Genomic DNA, 23,197 nt, shown 5'->3' with positions numbered 1-23,197 from the left:
CTGCTACTTAGAAGGAGAAGATCAAGTCTATCCGATATTACTGCTACGTAGAAGGAGAAGATCAAGTTTATGCGATATTACTGCTACGACTTTATAAACTTGTAATTCCTCTAGTCTTGATATTAAGCATGAGTATGAGAAAAGCAAATTTTTGGTGACATATTAGAAATTTAAAACATTTCTGTTCTTTCAACATTTCTTCAGTGAGCATTATGATTGAGATCATAGAAGATTTCAATTTTAGGTGCAATTTATTCTTACTTCAACGTTGCAAATTTTTAAACTTTTTTCTGCGGAGTCATTGGTAAGACTTTTGTTTTTAAATCATGGGAATGTAACATTTATAAGTTTGCTTTCTGTCTCTTGGATGCTAGATAAAAATAGGAGGAGTTGCAGGGTTGCAAAGTTAAACCAGTAATTTTTACATAAAAAAGGAAGTTGAGTTTGCAGGGTGTCCCACGAAACATGACAGTTGGTGAACAGTTTAGAATGTCTTCTTCCATATAATGTATTATATATTAGAGACTTTTGTAGTTTACTTTAATTAAAAAATCTTTTACTCAAATATATTTTACTTTGAAATCATTTTTACTATAATATGACTGCCATAAAATATTGTTTATTATTCTCTTTGGTATCAAACAACTCAATAAATTATGAAAGAAGACATTTAAAACTATTCAACAGCACTAGCTGCCATGTTTAGCAGAATAACTGCAGTCTGAATCTCTATTGAAAAATAAATGCATAAAAATCTGTATGTGGGCTAAGTTGTCATGTAAACATCTGCAATGCAGATTCTAAATGGTTTAAAATAAATTAAGATTTGAATGCTAACCTGGATCTAGGTTTGCTATAGAGTTTTTAACCAGCAGATATTACAATTAAATTATCATTTTGCATTTATGTTTCACTCCATCCCAAGGTTTACATTATTCAAGACATTATTCGGGGAATTTTATAAACTTTACTCAAACTATAGACGAGAAAAAGGAGACACAAAACATTATAAATATTTATAGTAAACTGCGTAGGATCGTCAAAATAATCCACCAGGGTAAAATCATGAAACTGCTTAGAATCTCCAGCTAATCCACCAGGGTTGACAGCAGAAACTGCGTAGAATATTAACTAATCCACCAGGTGTAACGATCATGAAACTGCGTAGAATATCCAACTAATCCACCAGGTGTAACGATCATGAAACTGCGTAGAATATAAAACTAATCCACCAGGTTTAACTCAGAAAACTGCGTAAAATCATGAACTAATCCACCTGAGGCCTAATTTAAAGAATTTGAGACACAGCTCAAATATGGTTGGTTCCACTTAAAATGTATTCAATGTTTTAAGATTCAAGCCGGCGCTCAATTGAAACCGGTTCTTTGTGGATTTGAAACGGGGCTCAAATTCTTTCAATTCGGACTCAGGTTTAACTCAGGAAACTGCGTATACTCCAACTAATCCACCAAAATTAACTCAATGCGCTGCGTCGAATCTTTACTAATCCATCAGGTTTAACTCAGGAAACTGCGTAGAATCATGATTTAGAGATGGAATTGAAAAAAAAATCAACCATCAGGCTGATTTGGGGATGAAATACCAAACCTAATAAAGAATTGGTGAAGAAATACCAACCCTGAGATAGAATTATAAAAAGAATACAAACCCTGAGATAGAATTATAGAAGAAATACCAACCATAAGATAGAATTATAGAAGAAATACAAACTCTGAGATAGAATTATAGAAAAATTACAAACCCTCAGATAGAATTATATAATAAATACAAACCCTGAGATAGAATTATAGAAGAAATACAAACCCTGAGGTAGAATTATTGAAGAAATATAACCCTGAGATAGAATTATAGAAGAAATATAAACTCTGAGATAGAATTATAAAAAGAATACAAACCCTGAGCTAGAATTATAGAAGAAATACAAACCCTGAGATAGAATTATAGAAGAAATACAAACCCTGAGAAAGAATTATAGAAGAAATACAAACCCTGAAATAGAATTAAAGAAGAAATACAAACCCTGAGATAAAATAATAGAATAAATACAAACCCTGAGATTGAATTATAGAAAAAATACAAACCCTGAGATAGAATTATTGAAGAAATACAAACCCCGAGATAGATTTATAGAAGAAATACAAACCCTGAAATAGAATTAAAAAAGAAATACAAACCCTGAGATAAAATAATAGAATAAATACAATCCCTGAGATAGATTTATAGAAGAAATACAAACTCTGAGATAGATTTATAGAAGAAATACAAACCCCGAGATAGAATTATAGAAGAAATACAAACCCTGAGATAGAATATAATCCGAAGATTAAAGAATTCACAATTATGTAAATATAGAACTAGAGTATCTAGAGAATTTGCGGAGACAACCAGTTCTAAACCAACGCTTATCATGTTTACTCTAGGGTAGAATCTTTAGACCTGGACGTAAACAAGTATAAACAAACATAAACAAACATGAATAAACAAAAACAAGCATTAACAAACGTACATTAAAATTTAAAAAACAAGATTCAGCAGTTTTTCTAAATCCAAAATTTTAGAATTTACTTTTGTTAGGTTTTGGTTTTACTTTGATAAAATGATATTGATTCTCTTCTATCTTTAAATATTATTACATTTCAAAAGAAACACAAATAGATTAAATTTTTGGTGATTAAACGGGCTGCAGGCTCAATTTCAAATGACCCTGTATTTAAAGAGAGGCATTTTCTTGATTCGATTCACAATATAACTTGTAAAAACTGAAGTATCTAAGAGTACAAAACGGTTCAGTTCATCCGGAAATAAAAACTTTTGTGTTTTTAATGTTGTATTTGAAAAAGTGTAAGAGGGAGATATATTTTCTCCAGCCAGAAGGGCTAAACTAAATTAAACTCATCTACCCGATATTAAACCATGTACCGTATAAATACTTTATTTAATGTAAAAATACAAACTAAGATCGATACTAATGGTTGGAAGTTAGAAGATAGAGTCACAGCTCTCCACCAAAATGCTCTTGTAACTTCCTAATGAGAAGGTTCGTCGCCAACTGCCGGTAGGTTAGATCCCAGTTGACCAGCTCAATTCGCTCTGGAAAACCCTAACGGCCAAAATCTAAGGTGAACGCCCTGGGAACCCCAGCGTCCCCTGGCCCCTTTACTTTAGCATCATGTTAAAAATAGATTTCTCAACGGACTCTGTAAAAATTTAGAATCAGAATAAACATTCTGAGTTCACAAAATCATCATTTTGCTGAGCTGCTACATTAATTTTTGGATCAAGCATTCATCTCCATCTGATGCAGACCTAGCTATGGATTAATTAAATTCCTCCTTGATATCCCATGGTGGTCATACCCTGAATAATTTCAGTTATAGTTTTAATATTTAGAGTTTGTTAATAATCTTCAGTAGGTCGTAGCTCCATGGATACATTAGAAGTTTTAAAAAATCTATTTGATTTTTATATAAAAAGGTTTGAAGGTTTATATATCTCCAGGCTTATGATCGAATAGTGTGCCAGGATTGTGTGTCTTTTGGTTCTAGTTTAGCTCCAGGCTAGTTAAACGACAGAGATTCTTCATTTTAAAACAATCCATCAGAAAACTTTAGATCACATCTGTTCTTGGTTTTATACAGATTTAAAACAATCCTTTTACATTTTTAACCCTAATCCTGCTGGGGGGGGGGGGTGTGTGTGTCAATTTGACTACTATAACCATAGAGAATAGAATATATATTAGAGGGGAATTTACTCAAAAAAAGTGTAAAACGGCCATTTTGTTGTACTGTTTCCATACTGCAGGTGTACTTCACATGTTTGTGCTATGTAACCTTTTGGGCCCTAGAACATCATTTTATAGAAAAACTAAAATTAATATTAAAGGAAAATCAAATTATAAAATAAGCTGGTTTCATAATTGACTAATGATCATTTCACATAGACTCTATGCCTTTCACTTTACAAACGATGATTTTCCGTTATAACTTTAAATCAAATGATGTTTTTTATTCACATAATTCATTTTATAAAGTTTATTTAACAGCTTTAAAAAATCGAAATTGAAATGGATAGTCTAGGGAACATACTGTATTAATGTACTCTACCGCATATAATTTGTGAACATTTACATGATTTGTACACTTTGAACTCCCTTTCAGGCTGAAAGGGACTGAAAAAATTCATACCGAGAAATTCTTTTAATTCCTCTCTATATATTCTATTCTCTATGACTATAACACATTCAAAGTAAAAGCTAGAAGAAAACCTTCTGACAGAGTTGACAAAAGAGGTAGATTTTTAAGAATTTTTTTTTCTTTTAATTTTTCAAAAATTTGGTTTGGATATATTCATAATATAGTAGGTTTAATTTCAGTTAATTTCAGACGGAAATCATGTGACTGCACTGACATTGGCTTTAGTTCTGGACTCTGGTGACGTAATACGGACTATACGGACTATTATCAGTTTTAACTATCAAAAATGCAAAATAAAAATTTAAAAATTTAAAATAGGAGCAAACCGGATATTCTCAGACTCCTGTGGAATGTAATCGTTTTCAGATTGGTAGCGTATTTGCTTAATATGATCTGTTTAAACCTACTTCTTCTATACAAAATTGTATGAATTTTCTTATAATTTTAACACAGTTTTATATCAATTTCTCGAGACAGGAACATCGGATAGATGTCTTATATGTATCGTTCAACGCCTGAGATTCTCAGGTGCCATCCTTTACCCCCTTTCATTTTTCCTTAACAGTCCCTTTAAAAATGGAAAACTATTCCGTAATAAGTATAAGGTGAAGAGAAGACGGGTCTAATACACACCTGTATTTTATTCCTACCTTTATTACTCTACAGACCTCTCTCTAGTTGTTATTGAGAAGTCTAATGTGGAGTTTAGTAAAAACAATATCAGTCATATTCATAACAACAAACTTCGTTCTCTCCGCATACTTCGCAGGTAATACATATTTAACATGTACTGTACAGTGTACACGTACACTGTACAGTACATGTACATAAAACAAAGAATCTGCGAGGCACTAGCACCATAAATAGTTAACTTCAAAAGAATCCGTTAAATGAGACTTGATAATATTAAACAAAGCGTACAATATAGGATCGATCAAAAGCTTTGTAAAACTATTTTTACTGCCCTGTACACTACAGTACGCTTTACAGTTATATTTTACATGTACGTACAGTGGACGTTCATAAAACAGAGAATCTGAAGGATCTAGCATCACATATATTCATAGAGAATAGAATATATAGAGAGGAATTAAAAGAATCTCTCGGTATGCATTTTTTCAGTCCCTTTCAGCCTGAAAGGGAGTCCAAAGTGCACAAATCATGTAAATGTTCACAAATTATATGCAGTAGAGTACATTAATACAGTATGTTCCCTAGACTATCCATTTAAATTTCGAATTTTTTAAACTGTTAAATAAACTTTATTATGAATTAGGGGAATAAAAACATCATTTGATTTATAATTATAACTGAAAATCATCGTTTGTAAAGTGGAAGGCATAGAGTCTATGTGAAATGATCATTGGTCAATTATGAAACCAGCCTATTTCATAATTTGGTTTTCTTTTAACAATAATTTTAGATTTTCTATAAAATGATATTTCAGGGCCCAACAGGTTATATGGCATAAATATGTGAAGTACACCTGCAGTATTGAAACAGTACAACAAAATGGCCGTTTTACACTTTTTTCCAGTAAATTCCTATCTATATATTCTATTCTCTATGCATATATTAAACTGCAAAAAAGCGTTTAATTAAAATATTTGATTTGAAAGCTTTGTAAAACCATGTTTACGTTACACTGTACAGTGTTTTTCTCTCATTATCATTGTGTAAACACCTGAAACAGGATCAACAAGAATTTGCTTTTTTATGATTGTTTATAGTATGTGTACAGTGACTGTACACTGTACACTGTATATTTAGTAAGAGTAGATAAAAGAATGTTCACTGTTCTTAACTACTATAACACCAAACAAAGTGTGATATTTTTGAGATATTAAATAACCATGTTATTGAATACAAATATATAAATATGTTATATGTTTTAACTAATGCTAATTTTATATTCTAATTTATTTTTACTTGGGGTTTTCTCAAGACAACCGTGGCTGGATATTTAAGAACAAATGTACAATCTAAATAATATGTTTTAATTTGTACAAGCTTATAGATGAATTTATGTACATGAAACTATTAGTAAATATATTGCTGTGAGTAATATGTACAAGTCTGAAGATGAAAGCATTGTTAATTTAAATAAGGTTAGGAGGAGGGGGGGGGGGTAGAGTTTGTGGACATAGTATGTGTCAAAATTAAACACTTTTTAAATAATTTTTATAATCAAATTATTTCTGAATTTTGGAGTGATTTAAAACTATTTAAGACGAGCTACGTAGATTTAACTACGAACTTTAACTAAGTTTTACGCTAATATCTCTTGGAATAGTTTTTAAATGTTTGATTTTCAATAACTTAACATTCTTTCATTAATCAACATTCAAAAAACCGGGAACTCTTTGATTATAGACTCTACAAAGACAAGAGTAAAAAACTTGCTTGTTGTCTGTCAGATGATTTATTCACAATAACTTAGAGTAGAGTGTCAATACATTATACATACATGATATTTAGACTCAATCACAAAGAATTGCAATTTTGCGCACAACATATATATATAATACTATACAAATATAACATTAATCCTCGCAGTAGATGGTTTCATTGGATAAAGAAGGATTCTACGTACAATTTTCGTATGCTATTGGTCGATAGAAATGGTTTCATGGTTTTATTGAATAAGGAAGGTCGATAGAAATGGCACTCTTAGCTTAAAGTTGGTTTTTACTAGGTTTTTTAGACGTCTGAGTTTTAAAGGTTACATGGCTTTACAGCGTAAAAGATTGAAGTACATAGAAAAAAGGATGCATTTCTTATTACCAAGTCAAGATAAATGTTAAGAATTCATGATTTTAGAATATGAATCTTTAAAAATCAGTTTACGAGCAACAAATATAGAAAGACAGAAGTGTATATGATTTCAAAGATTTATCTTTATTTATTGCATTATGCATAAATACATTTTATTAATATTCTTCACAAGTACTTATCACAATGTACTGTACTGCTATATTTTAGTATGTACAAGCCTGGATATAGTCGGAGATGAACGGAATGCCAGTTATACAACCCAGCTGGAAACTACAGATGAAATGTTTCTAAAATCTGGGGTAAATACAGAATAAAGAGACTTCTTCCTGTTCTTGTCCCAGTCCTGTCTCCTTTTTTTAATCTTGTCCTGTCTAATCCTTGTCCTGTCTCCTTCTTGTCCTAATCCTGTCTCCTTCTTGACCTTGTCTCCTTCTTGTTCTTGTTATGTCTCCTTTTCACGTAGATTTAACGGTTCTGTCAATATTTAAGAAAACTGTGACTTTCGATCTTAATATGACCCCTTTTACATAATTTATTAACCTTTTATCTTATATACTTTTTTTGGCATATACATTTTGAATGAAAAAGTATAAAATAAACAAATCTGTAAATCTAAAGACTGTTGAGTTATAGACGAAAGCACGTTTGATTTCAAATAAAAGAAACCGAATGCTTCTCTCTCTCGTTAGTTCAGAGTGTTTTTGTCCTTGTCTTGTCGCCTTCTTGCCCTAGTTCTATCTCCTTCTGGTCCTGGTTCGGTCTCTTTCTTGTCCTAATCCATTTCTTCTATCCTAGTCCTAGTCCTGTCTCCTTCTTGTCATAGTCCTGTCTCCTTCTTGTCAAAATCCTTCTTGTCATAGTCCTGTCTCCTTCTTGTCCTAGTCCTAATCCTTCTTGTCCTAGTCCTGTCTCCTTCTTGTCCTAGTCCTGTCTCCTTCTTGTCAAAATCCTTCTTGTCCTAGTCCTATCTCCTTCTTGTCCTAATCCTGTCTCCTTCTTGTCCTAGTCCTGTTTCCTTTCTGTCCTAATCCTTGTTGTCCTCTGCAGTATTTATGCATCTAACCGGAACTCATGTGTTTATCCGCAAACAACCCTAATCAATTACAAACAATCGCAATAAAAGAATAAGAAACTAAAAGCTTATTTTTATATTTGTTTTCATTCTTTAATCCCCAGTCTAGCCATATTATCCATCCCTGTATCCTAGTCTAACAATTTTATGTTTTTTTGCATCCTAGTTTATTCATTTTATCCATCTTTGTAACCTAGTCTAGCCATATGATCCATCTTTGTATCCTATTCTAGCCATATTGTCCATCTTATTATCCTAGTCTTACAATTTTATCTTTCTTGGCATCCTAGTTTATTCATTTTATCCATCTTTGTAACCTAGTCTAGCCATATCAGTCATCTTTATATCCTAGTTTATTCATATTATCCATCTTTGTATCCTAGTCTAGCCATATTATCCATTTTTGTATCCTAGTCTAGCCATATCATTCATCTTTGTATCCTAGTCTAACCATATTTTCTTTCTTTCTATCCTAGTCTAGCTATATTACCCATCTTTGTATCCTAGTCTAGCCATATGATCCATATTTGCATCCTAGTTTAACCATATTATCTTTCTTTCTATCCTAGTCTAGCCATATTACCCATCTTTGTATCCTAGTCTAGCCATATGATCCATCTATTATCCTAGTCTAGCGGCTAGCCATATTATCAATATTTGTATCCTAGCCTAGTCATATTATCCATCATTGTATCCTAGTCTTGTCATATTATCCATTCTTGTATCCTTGTCTAGCCATATTATCCATCTTTGTATCCTAGTCCAACCATATTAACTTTCTTTGTATCCTAGTCTAGTAATAATACCCATCTTTGTATCCTAGTCTAGCCATAATACCCATCTTTGTATCCTAGTCTAGCCATATGATCCATCTTTGTATCCTAGTCCTGCAATATTATCCATCTCTGTATCCTAGTCTAGCCATATGATCCATCTTTGTATCATATTCTAGCCATATGATCCATCTTTGTATCATAGTCTAGTCATATTATCCTTTTTCGTATTCCAGTCTAGCCATATTATCCATCTTTGTATCCTAGTCTAGCCATAATACCCATCTTTGTATCCTAGTTCCGCTATATAAGCCATCTTTGTATTCTAGTCTAGCCATACTATTATTACACCTGCAGTATGGAAACAGTACAACAAAATGGCCGTTTTACACTTTTTTCCAGTAAATTCCTCTCTATATATTCTATTCTCTATGCATATGATCCATCTTTGTATCCTATTCTTACCATATTATCCAATTTTGCATCCTAGTTTATTCATATTTATTCATCTTTATATCCTAGTCTAGCCATAATATCCATCTTTATATCATAGTCTAGCCAAAATATCCATCTTTATATCCTAGTCTAGCCATATAATCTATCCCTGTATCCTAGTCTAGTCATATTATCCATCATTGTATCCTAGTCTAGCCATATTATCCATCTTTATATCCTAGTCTAGTCATATTATCCATCACTGTATCCTAGTCTAGCCATAATATCCATCTTTGTATCCTGGTCAAGCAATATTATCCATCTTTGTATCCTAGTCTAGCCATATTATCCATCAGTGTATCCTAGTCTAGCTATATGATCCATCTATGTATCCTAGTGTAGCCATATTATCCATCTTTGTATCCTAGTCTAGCCATATTATCCATCAGTGTATCCTAGTCTAGCTATATGATCCATCTATGTATCCTAGTGTAGCCATATTATCCATCTATGTATCCTAGTCTAGCCATATTATCCATCATTGTATCCTAGTCTAGTCATATTATTCATCTTTGTTTCCTAGTCTAGCCATATTATCCATCTTTGTATCCTAGTCTAGCCATAATATTATCTTTGTATCCTAGTCTAGACATATTATCAACCTTTGTATCCTAGTCTAGACATACTATCCATCAGTGTATCCTAGTCTAGCCATAATAAACATCTTTATATCCTAGTCTAGTCATATTATCCAGCTTTATATCCTGTAAAGTTACATAACTCCCAACCTGATGGACACACTGATAGAATTTCATCAAACAGAGGACTATAAGCGTAATTTCAAGTTTCCCTCTATGGAAAGATGGCATAATGTTTATTTAACTGTGGTTTCCCTACAAAAGTGACAGATTAGTGACGCTATAAAAATCTGCTTGGGTTGTTTCTGGTTACATATGATAATTTTCTGCAAAAATGGATGATAAAAGTTAAAAGAATTTTTGAAGAATGTTTATGGATGACATGTTATTTTCTTTTTATTTAAACTTTTTGGACATATTTTAAAATATATTGTTGGAGACCAATTTTTTTTATCAATTTTCTCCTCAATAAATCTTCACACTCCATACCAGTACATAGTACATACATCTTCCATAGATTAGACAGATAGGAGGAGAAATTTTGTACACAAATACATGCATACTCCATAGATTAGATAGATAGCAGGAGAACTTAAGTACACAAGTACATACATCCCCAATTGATTAGACAGATAGGAGGAGAATTTTTGTAACATAAGTAAGATTAGAAAGATAGGAGGAGAACCATAGTACACAAGTACATACTGCTACAATAGATTAAATAGATAGGAGGACAACTAAAGTACACAAGTACATACTGCTACCATAGATTAAACAGATAGGAGTAGAACTATTGTACATACAATCACCATAGATTAGATAGATAGGAGGAGAACCATAGCACACAAGTACATACTGCTACCATAGAATAAATAGATAGGAGTAGAACTATTGTACACAAGTACATACTGCTACCATAGATTAAACGGATAGGAGGAGAACCATAGTACACAAGTACATACTCCTACCATGGATTAAACAGATAGGAGGAGAACCATAGTACACAAGTACATACTGCTACCATAGATTAAATAGATAGGAGTAGAACTATTGTACACAAGTACATAAAATCACCATAGATTAGATAGATAGGAGGAGAACTATAGTACACAAGTACACATGCAACTACCATAGATTAGATAGATAGGAGGAGAACTATAATACACAAGTACATATACAACTACCATAGATTAGATAGATAGGAGGAGAACTAAAGTACATAAGTACAAACATTTATCACAGATAAGACAAATAGGATGAAAGCTGGAGCACACAAGTACATATCAACCACCACTGATTAGACAGATAGGATGATATCTATACCTCACCAGTAGATTAAACAGATGAGACAGATGACAACTAAAATCTTTGTTTTTTGTGCCAAACATAATAAAATTTTGTAATTGTAACTTAATTGTTAATATGGATTGTTTACCTTTTTACACCTAAACACATAATATTCTTATCATGGATTGTTTACCTATTTACACCTAAACATATAATATTCCTATCATGGATTGTTTACCTATTTACACCTAAACACATAATATTCCTATCATGGATTGTTTACCTATTTACACCTAAACACATAATATTCCTATTAGGGATTGTTTACCTATTTACACCTNATATCTCCCTCTTTTCCACAATATATTTTAATATTCCATTTGTATTTTATAAAAAATTTTAATTAATTTCTTTATATTTTTTTTAGAAAACGTTTTTAACGGATTTCGAAAAATGTGAGTGCTGCGAAGAGAAATAAAATTATAAAATTATAAAATATAAACTATATACAAATGTAGTGAAAGATAATCGATGACTATAGGTTGTAATATCTGAATGATTTGTTGGAAATTAAATTGATTTTTTTACAGTCTAAGTCGTAAGTTGCAATTTTCTCAATTTGTATAGACGCTAAGAATTCGGCATGAGACGTCTTTAACAATTTTCTCCCTATAGACGCAACAGATAGAAGTAAGATTAGTAGCGGTCAAAAGCGCTTTTTTATCGCATTAAGTCTATACCCCCTTTCATTTTTCGCGAACACTCCCTTTAAGAAATAATGAAAAATCCCTTCGGACAACATATTTATTTTACCTGCCCTGTCACCATGAGTAATATCTACAATATCCATTATGCTTAATTCAGGATGAGTTATATAACCTGGAAGAGCAGAGATATAAAACTATCCCGGAGTTTAAGGAACCACTCCTAGGGTAATTATCATTAATAGAACCTTTCAGATAAAAACACAGAGTAAATTATTAATAAAGTGTCAAAAATAAATAAAGATTTTTGCTTTTTTACTTTTTCAGTAAAAGGCGTCCAGGTTTACTCTAGGTTTTCTTTAAGTTTACTCTAGGTTTACTCAAGGTTTACTATAGGTTACTCTAGGTTTACTCTAGGCTTAGTCTAAGTTTACTTCAGGTTTACTCTAGGTTTATTCTAGGTTTACTCTAGGTTTACTCTAGGTATACTCTAGGTTAATTCTAGATTTACTTAAAGTTTACTCTAGGTTTACTCTAGGTTTACTCTAGGTTTACACTAAATTTACTTCAGGTTTACTCTAAATTTACTTCAGGTTTACTCTAGGTTTACTCTAGGTTTACTGTAGGTTTACTCTAAGTTTACATGCATAGGTTTATTCTAGGTTTACTCTAGGTTTACTCTAGGTTTACTTAGAGTTTACTCTAACTTTAATCCAGGTTCATTATGCGTTACTCTAAGTTTACTTTAGGTTTACTCTAAGTTTACTTTAGGTTTACTCTAAGTTTACTTTATGTTTACTCTAGGTTTACTTCTGGTTTACTCTAAGTTTACGCTAGACCTGTTCTCTGTTTTCTCTAGGTTTACTTAGAGTTTACTCTAGATTTAATTCGGTTTTACTCAAGGTTTACTCTAGGCTTTCTTTGGGTTTACTCTAGGTTTAGTTCTGGTTTATTCAAGGTTTACTCTAGGTATGGATTATACTGGATTATAATGAAAGATGTGGGCTCTTGGTACAGTTCAGGAACTAAATATCTCCAGGCTGAGCTGAGAACATGATTATTTCTTTTCAACATTAATTGCACCAAAATACCATTTACTGAGGAAAATATATTTTTAAATAGAATTAGAGGAACGGATCGAAAAATACTAACTGGGGAAAAATCGAAAACATCCAATACAAGATCTTTACAAAATCAAGAACTATCCTAGATCTTTTCATTTCAAATTTCGGAGATATTTTGTATTTTAGAAACCTTTCAGATACTGAAGGAACATGCATAGTCATTGTTTGAGCATCTTCATTAATGTTTCATTATTTCGCGTAAATGATTTATTTTGCCAGCTTACAAAATCTAAGGACATGTAAAGTCTGCTATTTCTATATAATTAAATGAACCAGAGACGGAATTTTTGTTTTGAAAATCTAGCTAAGCCTAGGAGAATTTAGCGGCGATCTACTGGAAAAACTATAAAGACTAATTACTTTAAGCATTAAACCCACCGAGAACAGCATTGCTCCTTGGAAGAGAATTCTACGGCTATGGTTTAGCTATCTACGAGTAGATCACCGGCTAATTGCCTGGGAATCCTAAACTCAAGTGGAGATCAAACACAATAGTTTCGTTCTCTGGTTTCAGCCTTCTTTCTTCTAGTCCAACCTTTTTATCCAGATAATCTGTCTTACAACCTATTCTGCAGTTTAGTTATATTGTTATCTACTGATTATCTAGTTCTAGATACTTGATACTAGATACTAGATACTAGATACTAGATACCAGATACTAGATACTAGATATTTGATACTAGATACTAGATATTTGATACTAGATACTAGATCCTAGATACTAGATACTAGATACTAGATACTAGATACTAGATACTAGATACTAGATACTAGATATTTGATACTAGATATTTGATACTAGATACTACATATTAGACACTAGACACTAGATACTAGATACTAGATACTAGATACTAGATACTAGATACTTGATATTTGATACTAGATACTAGATACTTGATATTTGACTAGATACTTGATACTAGATACTAGATACTAGATACTAGATACTAGATACTAGATACTTGATACTAGATACTTGATACTAGATATTAGATACTAGATACTGGATACTAGATACTAGACAAGATTCTATGCAGGTACACTGTACAGTTTACAGTGTACAGTTTATAGTGTACAGTGTACTGCATGTTTACCTGTAGGTGTTTATTCTCACCTGTGCATTATTAAATACAGCATCATCATTATTTTCTTTAATGGCTATAATTCTTAACAGGTTAATAGACTTTTTTTCTTTTGGGATTCATTAATTCCTCAGCTATTAGGGATTGCTAAATCTTTAGGGATTGATAAATGTTTAGGGATTGATAAATGTTTAGGGATTGTTTAATGTTTAGGAATTGATAAATGTTTAGGGATTGTTTAATGTTTAGGGATTGTTTAATGTTTAGGGATTGTTTAATGTTTAGGGATTGTTTAATGTTTAGGGATTGTTTAATGTTTAGGGATTGTTTAATGCTTAAGGATTAGTTAATGTTTAGGGATTGTTTAATGTTTAGGGATTGTTGTTCCTGCTGGTGTTGTCATCCAACTCCATTGATATTTCTTGAAGGAATACACTAGTTAAAATTACTGAAAAAATGTGTTTTATTTTTTAATATCCCCCTCTTTTCCACAATATATTTTAATATCCCCCTCTTTTCCACAATATATTTTAATATCCCCCTCTTTTCCACAATATATTTTAATATCCCCCTCTTTTCCACAATATATTTTAATATCCCCCTCTTTTCCACAATATATTTTAATATCCCCCTCTTTTCCACAATATATTTTGATATCCCCCTCTTTTCCACAATATATTTTAATATTCCCCTCTTTTTCACATTATATTTTAATATCCCCCTCTTTTCCACAATATATTTTAATATCTCCCTCTTTTCCACAATATATTTTAATATTCCCGTCTTTTCCACAATATATTTTAATATTCCCCTCTTTTCCACAATATATTTTAATATTCCCCTCTTTTCCACAATATATTTTAATATCCCCCTCTTTTCCACAATATATTTTAATATTCCCCTCTTTTCCACATTATATTTTAATGTTTTAGATAAAAAGGAAATGAAACAAAGCAATTGGAAATAATTTTTAATATATCTTGGAGTTCTTAATAAGTTTAGTAAGTATAAGTAAGAATGATTATAAGTGAAAATCTTGACATCAAACTTTCCCCAAGGATTTATAACTAAGCAGCTTGAAAAAAACATTTTGCTTTTACCTGAGTAACTATTTAAAATAAATCCTATTAAAATCGACTTTTATAATCAACATTATTCTTTGAAATGGTTGTTAAGAGAAACTTTGTATCAACATATACAGGGTTATCCACAAAGAATAAGACTGTAAAGACGACCTGACACTTTTAGAATGTGACGATACCAAGGTTAAATTAGGCCTTCTGTCTTAAATATTGTCTTGATATGTATTTTTTACTGATTGGACAGTTCACAGTTGCAGAGAATCAAAAATATAAGAAAAAAGACTGTTTAAATTCCTTTCAGTCGTCTCTGAAGTCTCATCCTTTATGGGTAACCCTTTATGAACATTATTTAAAACGTTTTAAAATCATGATCTTCTTCCCATAAAAACGGTGTATTATGTTAAGGAGCATTAAGCATGCTTGAGATATTAATTATGACAATGATTTTATTAGCATACAAGGAAATATATTCTTTATATTCATGGGTAACGCCCCCCCCCCCCTCCCCCTGTTTTATCTAATTCAGGTTTCAATTCTCGTTTCCTGTAAAGGTCAGAGTAAAAAAACATCGAGTAAGTTGAATTTTCCTTCAAAGTATCTAATTATACATTTTAAATTTTAATATAATTCAAAGGAACTGAGTTCTTTCCACAAAGGAACTGAGTTTTTGTCACAAACTCAAATTGTCTAATCCCTATATCTTTACAATCTGATGATGTAAACCTTTGTATGTACACTGTATGTACACTGTATGTACACTGTAGAGCAAAAGGTTGCAAAGATGCAGGGATTAGACAAATTAAGTTTGTGGACAAAGATCAATAATCGTTTTGAAAAGTTTTTTTTGGTTGATATCTTTGGTTGGAGCAAAATTTTTGAAAAGTGTAAAAAAGCAAACATGTCGAGCAGACTATTTCAGAATGGAAATCTTAAATTCGTGTAAAGTCTCTCAACAGTATAAAAACCTTGACTGTTTAATAAACGAACCGGAAGATGATGCCCACCCCTGTAATCAAATTAAGTCATGTCATGAAATCATGAAAGAAGAAAAAAGAATATATGTCTGAAAGGAAGGAGTAATTTTGTATACAAGTGAATTGATTGTTTTAATATCCTTTCTGGTTTTTGTAGCTGTAGAAGGATGGGTCATCTCAAAATTCTACAGGTAGGAAAACAAAATTCTACAGGTAGGAAAACAAAATAATATTTTATGAAAGTAAGTTCATCAATTATGGTCCTTTTAAATGTTCAATTTTTTTTTTAATTTTGCGGATACGAACAAATTTTCAGAAAGAAAAACAAGAATATCACTTAGTTGTTATCATTGTAAACCGTTGTTGACAATCTAAAAATATTTTTGATTTTCTAGTGAAGAAAAGAAAAGATTTGAGGAAAGATTGTTTGAGTCTGATTTTGACTCTGATTCTGGACCTTCTTCGCCATCCGAGGGATCTGAAGAGGAGCAGGTAAACGTTCATCTCCGTCCTAGAGAGGAGCAGGTAAACCAGCTCATCTATGGTTTAATTCCAAACCTTCTTCTCCGTCCTAGAGAGGAGCAGGTAAAACTTATCTATGGTTGGATTCTGAACCTTCTTCTCCGTCCGAGGGATCTGAAGAGGATCAGGTAAACTTTCTTCTCCGTCCTAGAGAGGAGCAGGTAAACTTTATCTATGGATGGATTCTGAACCTTCTTCTCCGTCTTAGAGAGGAGCAGGTAAATCTTATCTATAGTTGGATTCTGAACCTTCTTTTCCGTCCGAGGGATCTGAAGAGGAGCAGGTAAACTTTCATCTCCGTCCTACAGAGGAGCAGGTAAACCTTATCTATGGTTGGATTCTGAACCTTCTGAAGCTATTTTCGCTTATGATTGGCCAAAATTTATAAATTAAAAAAAGATAAACTTTATCCATCGAATTACAAAAGATACGAAGAAAGAATTATAATATAGAAGTTCTGATCTCTGATCATAAGTTTACATATAACGTGGCACATCGTTTATTCTCAGTCAATCGGTTGAGAAAATTACATTTTTTGTTTATAGAATATTAGCCTTTTCAGTAGAGGAAAAGGGGAAATAATATTTTAAAATAGAACTCTTTATCAACTCTAATAAAGGGAAGACTTTTTTAGATTAATTACTTTCTTTTTTTGTAGGAGTGGTAATTTATAGAGGCATTGAAAACCCTTCTAAACTAATTCTCTGATTTGTATCCAGAAAGATTAGAAAATGAAGATCAAAGTCGTGTTTTTTTAGATTTTGCTATCCATGTTTCCGGAGCTGGAGGAGGAAGTAGTGCTTGAAGTTCTTGACAACTCAGATAGTTTAGATCAAGCAGTTAACTCTTTACTTCAACTCTCAGACCCAGTTGAGCCTGCAGAGGGTTTACAGAACCCTGTATCTACCTCGGATCCGGAGAGAATGGAAACCTCTGCTCAAGCATCTCTGGTACATACAGATGAAACCACCCGGAGCAACACAAACCCGTCTATAAATCCTGGTGGAGTTAAATAATATTCTAGTGAAGTTTTTTATTTACAGAATATGAAAAACACTTTACACATTTAATAAGAAAGTAAATATTATCAAAAATATTCTAAAAAAAAGTTCATTTTATTTACAAAATATTCGAATGACCTTTCAGAATCTGTAAAAAAAAGATCCTAACTTCACTCTAATCATTGCACCGAAAACTGAAAAAATTTCAAATTTTTTGTTCAAAATTTTATCATGTTTAAATTTGTAAACATAAAGCAAAAAAATGTTGAAAGCTAAACTGCTTCGAAAAGAAACTTATCGACTTTCAAGGTTGGAAGCAAGTTTTAGTTGTGCGTATTGTATACTTATCAGAGAGAACCAATGAAAATACATAAAAATGATATTTAAAGATAGAATAAATATTGTCTGAGTGTAAATGTACCAATAAATGTCGATAAAAACTACGAGACAAGAATTATTCTACGTTTTATTTACTTCATATCCCATTATTTTATAATAGATGATAACTGTTAAAGGGACAGGTCCTGTAAACCTTTATCTCACCAACAAAAATCTATAAAGTCGCCAAGTTGAAAATTATATTCAGAAATATCTCTTAAGAGTACGATTGTTAATCAGAAACTCTATAAATGGTAAGTCGGATGTAAAAATTGTCTCTACATTCCTGAAATTTACTCTTTTATACCTTAATAATGCTAAAATCGATTTAAAGAACTAAACACTCTATTAGATCGAATGATTGTATGCTGAAATAGATTAATTGAGGCAAAAAACAAAAACTTTTATACAGTCTTTGCTTCAAGTATTTCTATTCAAATTTTCTCAAATTTTCTAATCCCTAATATCTTCAATATTTGATCCAACAAAATTCATAGTTTGAAATATCTAAGGGCTACGACACTGACTGAATGCCTTTAATTATTTTAAACTTTTTTAATTAAAAGTATTTATGAATGTAAAAGAAAAAATGTAGAAACCAAATATTATTTCTATAAGAAAACTGAATCATTCCAATAAAATCGAAAAATTGCAAATGCGACACCGATTTAAAAATGAAATAGTAACGTTATGTTTTAATAAATACTAGCTACTAGCTACTAGCTACTAGCTACTAAATACTAGCTATATATAATATATATATATCAAGTTAAACTAACGTAAATTAGAGACATGAAAGATTGAGATTTCATGGTTTTAATCAAAACTTCTTCTATTGAAGATCTTTTAAGACGTCCGTTTTGCATTTCTCATATGTAACCGGATCTTTTCTCAGAATTGTGCGTAAAATCAAATCTATTGAAGCTACGAGGTCACAAAGTCAGACTAGTAATGTTCCATGAATTTAAACATCTCCTTCCTTTTAGGTTGCAGTGTTTCAGCGAGGGGAGGAAGGCCAGCCACAACTATTTCTCATCCGAGCCACATTCTCCTCATTTTTCGTCCGAGCCACATCGAAATCCTCGTCCTTCGATTATTCTTGTTTTAAAGTTGATAATTCTTAAAGATAAAAACTGTTTTTTTTAATACATCTGGCCACGTTAGGGCATAAAATATGGATATAATTAAGTATTGCAATGATTACATCATGTTGGAATCTTTAAAGCCATGAGAATGGTGTCAAACTTACTTTATTTGGGTAAAACTAAAATCTCTTCTGACTCCGTAATTCCAAACCTTTGCGATATAAAATAAATAGCAAAATATTTGGCATACCTCTGCCTATAGTCTTCCCCACGAAAGCACCCGGAAAAATTCTAAGGTTTTCACTATAATTAACTAAAAAGATTGAAATTTTATGAACTCGAAATAGTTTTATCTTGGAGGATTTAGGCCCTTAAAAAAATAATAATGTAAGGACGAGGATTTCGAGGTGGCTCGGACGAAAAAATTAAAAGAATGTGACTCGGACTAGAAATTCTTGTGGCTGGCCTTCCTCCCCTCTTTCAGCTATATTACTTCCGATTATTTGTCAATCTTTATAGTTTAACATATTTTAAAATGTAAAATGTATTTAAAATATATTCCTAAAAATTAATCGAACGTAATGAAATTCCCCTTCGGCAAACTACACTTGGCTTAGGATCTTTCAAGAGAAGAGACTTTCATTATTTTTTAATCTCCATATTTATTTTAGAAATTAAATTTACACATAAAAGATAGTGGAGGGGGGGGGGAACACCACCAAATAGTTTAGCTTTTTTTCTGATGTACATACAGGGTTTTTGTAATCTTGCCTTACGTTTTTTTATCTTCTCAATTTCGATTATTTTATGACACAGTTAAAACAAGAAATGAATATTCTTTTGAGAACATATTTATTTTAGAAATTAAAAGATAGTCTTTAAAAAACGTACTCAATCTCTTGTAATCATTTTTCTATATTTTCAATTGGTTTGAACTCCGGTATACAAGCAGGTTTAATAATACCCTCGTTATAATATGCTTATCAAATATTTCATTTTCGCTTGAACATTTTTATCATTAGACCCCATTTTTGATTTTTGTAGAAAAGCGCATTTTTGTAAAAGTTTCTAGAATTAAATTTTTAAAAATTCATATTCATACTTTTTGCTGGTTTATTAAATTTCGAACATTTTCCCCTTTTTCGAACATTATCAACTGTTTTTATTAGTTTAAAAAGTTGTTTATTCAAATTCTGTGAATTACTTTTAAAGGTTGTTTCTTTATTTATCATTACGATTTTACTTTCTTAAATTAATATTTCAAAATAATCCAAACTGATTGAAATTTCTTATTACTGATTAAATCTTTTTAATAAATATTAACAAAAAAGAAACTTTAAATTGAATATTCCTGAAAAAAAATTCTCCGAAAAATGTTCAAAAATTTTTAAAATAAAACGTATAAAACTGAACTTGTAAATAATTGATGCTATTTTTCTGAAGAAAATACAAAGAATGGAATTTTTATTATTATAGAAGAGTTTTATACAGAACAGTTTACAAGAAAATATTAATTTTGATATTTTCCCATTTTACAAAAAATAGGATTATTTTCTAGATTCAAACAAAGCTATTGTATTTGCTCCAATATTTATATTATTGTAAATAGTTGGAAATAATTTCTAGGAATCTGTTGAATAAATGATGATGCTTTTTAAACTTTGGTTTGAAGGATTCAATTATTCAGCAGACCATTAAATATCTGAAATTCAACAGTTTCTAGCAAAAGGATACAAAATCCGGGATCATGTATGATACAAAATCCAGAATACATGCAGATTACAAAATCCGGGATACATGTATATTACAAAATCCAGGATACATACATGTAGAATACAAAATCCGGGGTACATGTATATTACAAAATCCAGGATACATGTAGAATACAAAATCCGAGATAAATGTAGAATACAAAATACGGAATACATGCAGAATACAAATCCCTGATACACGAAACAGAACACACGATACAAACTCTGGGATATATGTCGAATACAAAATCCGCGATAAATGTAGGATACAAAATCTGCAGGATACATGTAAAACACAAAATCCCGGATACATGAGACAGAACACAGGATACCGGAAACGTGCAGAATACAAAATCCAGGATACATGTAGGATACAAAATCTGCAGGATTCATGTAAAATGAAAAATCCCGGATACACGAAACAGAACACAGGATACAGGATACATGCAGAATACAAAATCCGGGATACATGTAGAATACAAAATTCAAAAAAGTTCTTCCTCTGCGACGACACTGGACACAAGACCCAAAAATTTTGCCTTCAGGATACAAAGGAAACCTAAAGCAAAACAAAATTACATAAAACTATTTTTTTATTACACTATCAAAATAAATAGTATACTGAATCGTTTATCTAGGGGCCAGGGGCCGCAATAAGACGTCTAAGGGGACGGGCTTGAAGGAGAAGGAACTTGAGTACCAAAAGGTAAGAAAGGGACTTATGAAAACGATAAAAAAGAAGAGATTGGGCCTGGGAGATCGAAGGAGAAGGGGAAAGTGGGACAAGGGACCGAAGGAGAAGGGGAAAGTGGGACAAGGAACCGAAGGAGAAGGGGAAAGTTGGACATGGGACCGGAGGAGAAGGGGAATGTGGGACAAGGAACCGAAGGAGAAGGGGAAAGTGGGACAAAGAACCGAAGGAGAAGGGGAAAGTGGTACAAGTAACCGAAGGAGAAGGGGAAAGTGGTACAAGGGACTAAAGGAGAATGGGAAAGTGGTACAAGGGATCGAAGGAGTAGGGAACAGAGGCTTCTGAGAGTCCTGGAAAATTCTCGATTATTCATACTCATGTTCTACATTGACACTGGTGCCTTTAATCTACTGTCTTGGAATGAATTAAGTCCTGGGCTAAATGAAAAGTTTGAGCTGTGCCCTCACCAATAGTTCAATTTAGTCAACAGTAGTGGTTTTAATCTAAATTAATTAATCTTTCAACTTCTCTTTTAATCTTCAAACCAAACCTTTCTCCATCCTGTCTGAATCCAGAACCTAACCTATCTCTATCCTGTCTGAATCCGGATTCTAACCTAACTCTTTTCTGTCTGAATCTAGAACCTAACCTAACTCTATCCTGTCTGAATCTAGAACTTAACCTAACTTTATCCTGTCTGAATCTAGAACCTAACCTAAATCAATTCTCAATGCTGTCTGAATCTGGAACCTAACCTAACTCTATCCTATCTGAATCTAGAACCTAACCTGACTCTATCCTGTCTGTCAATAACCTGACCTAACTTTATCCTGTCTGAATCTAGAACCTAACCTAAATCAATCCTCAATGCTGTCTGAATCTAGAACCTAACTAACTCTATCCTGTCTGAATCTAGAACCTAACCTGACTCTATCCTGTCTGACTCTAGAACCGAACCTAACTCAATCCTCAATGCTGTCTGAATCTAGAACCTAACTGACTCTATCCTGTCTGAATCTAGAACCTAACTGACTCTATCCTGTCTGAATCTAGAACCTAACCTGACTCTATCCTGTCTGAATCTAAAACCTACCCCAACTTTATCCTGTCTGAAACTAGAACCAGCCGGAATCTATCCAGTCTGAATCTAGAACCTAACCTGACTCTATCCTGTCTGAATCTAGAACCTAACATGACTCTATCCTGTCTGAATCTAGAACCTAACCCAACTTTATCCTGTCTGAAACTGGAACCAGCCGGAATCTATCCTGTCTGAATCTGTAACCTAACCTGACTCTATCCTATCTGACTCTAGAACCTAACCTAAATCAATCCTCAATGCCGTCTGAATCTAGAACCTAACCTGACTCTATCCTGTCTGAATCTAGAACCTAACGTGACTCTATCCTGTCTGAATGTAGAACCTAACCAAACTCAATTCTCAATGCTGTCTGAATCTAAGCCTCTGAACCTGAAACCTATGTTCGGAGTAACCTACTGTCCTACTTCTATGGATTTAATATTCATTTATAAAAATCTTGAACTTTATAAGATCCTAAAACGTTTTAACTTTCTGCGGATTAAATGTTTAAAGTTTGTTAAC

General features: G+C 32.1%; 1 protein-coding gene across 1 annotated transcript; it reads left to right on the top strand.

Moving 5' to 3' along the window:
- The first annotated feature begins 4,829 nt into the window (after positions 1-4,829).
- On the top strand, positions 4,830-18,132 carry LOC111697020 (uncharacterized). Its single transcript, XM_023466887.1, has 11 exons — positions 4,830-4,986; positions 7,200-7,291; positions 12,062-12,129; positions 12,871-12,923; positions 13,152-13,171; positions 14,129-14,202; positions 14,486-14,538; positions 15,598-15,653; positions 16,263-16,357; positions 16,562-16,658; positions 17,447-18,132. The coding sequence occupies exons 1-11, from the start codon at positions 4,914-4,916 to the stop codon at positions 17,702-17,704; spliced, it is 939 nt and encodes a 312-aa protein (XP_023322655.1). The 5' UTR covers positions 4,830-4,913; the 3' UTR covers positions 17,705-18,132.
- Positions 18,133-23,197: the final 5,065 nt, after the last annotated feature.

This window comes from Eurytemora carolleeae, unplaced genomic scaffold (assembly GCF_000591075.1).
Source record: "Eurytemora carolleeae unplaced genomic scaffold, Eaff_2.0 scaffold276, whole genome shotgun sequence".
NCBI lineage: Eukaryota > Metazoa > Arthropoda > Copepoda > Calanoida > Temoridae > Eurytemora > Eurytemora carolleeae.
The sequence above is the reverse complement of the archived record's forward strand: the minus strand, read 5'-3'. Positions and strand labels throughout refer to the sequence as shown.

What these genes read in the sequence shown, in the direction of transcription:
- LOC111697020 (XM_023466887.1), top strand. Translation starts at nt 4,914, where the DNA reads ATGTGGAGTTTAGTAAAAACAATATCAGTCATATTCATAACAACAAAC. An exon ending in AAATGTTTCTAAAATCTGGG is followed by an intron (nt 7,292 to 12,061) that starts GTAAATACAGAA and finishes TGCTTAATTCAG; the next exon opens with GATGAGTTATATAACCTGGA. An exon ending in AAACCTTTCAGATACTGAAG is followed by an intron (nt 13,172 to 14,128) that starts GAACATGCATAG and finishes GTTTACCTGTAG; the next exon opens with GTGTTTATTCTCACCTGTGC.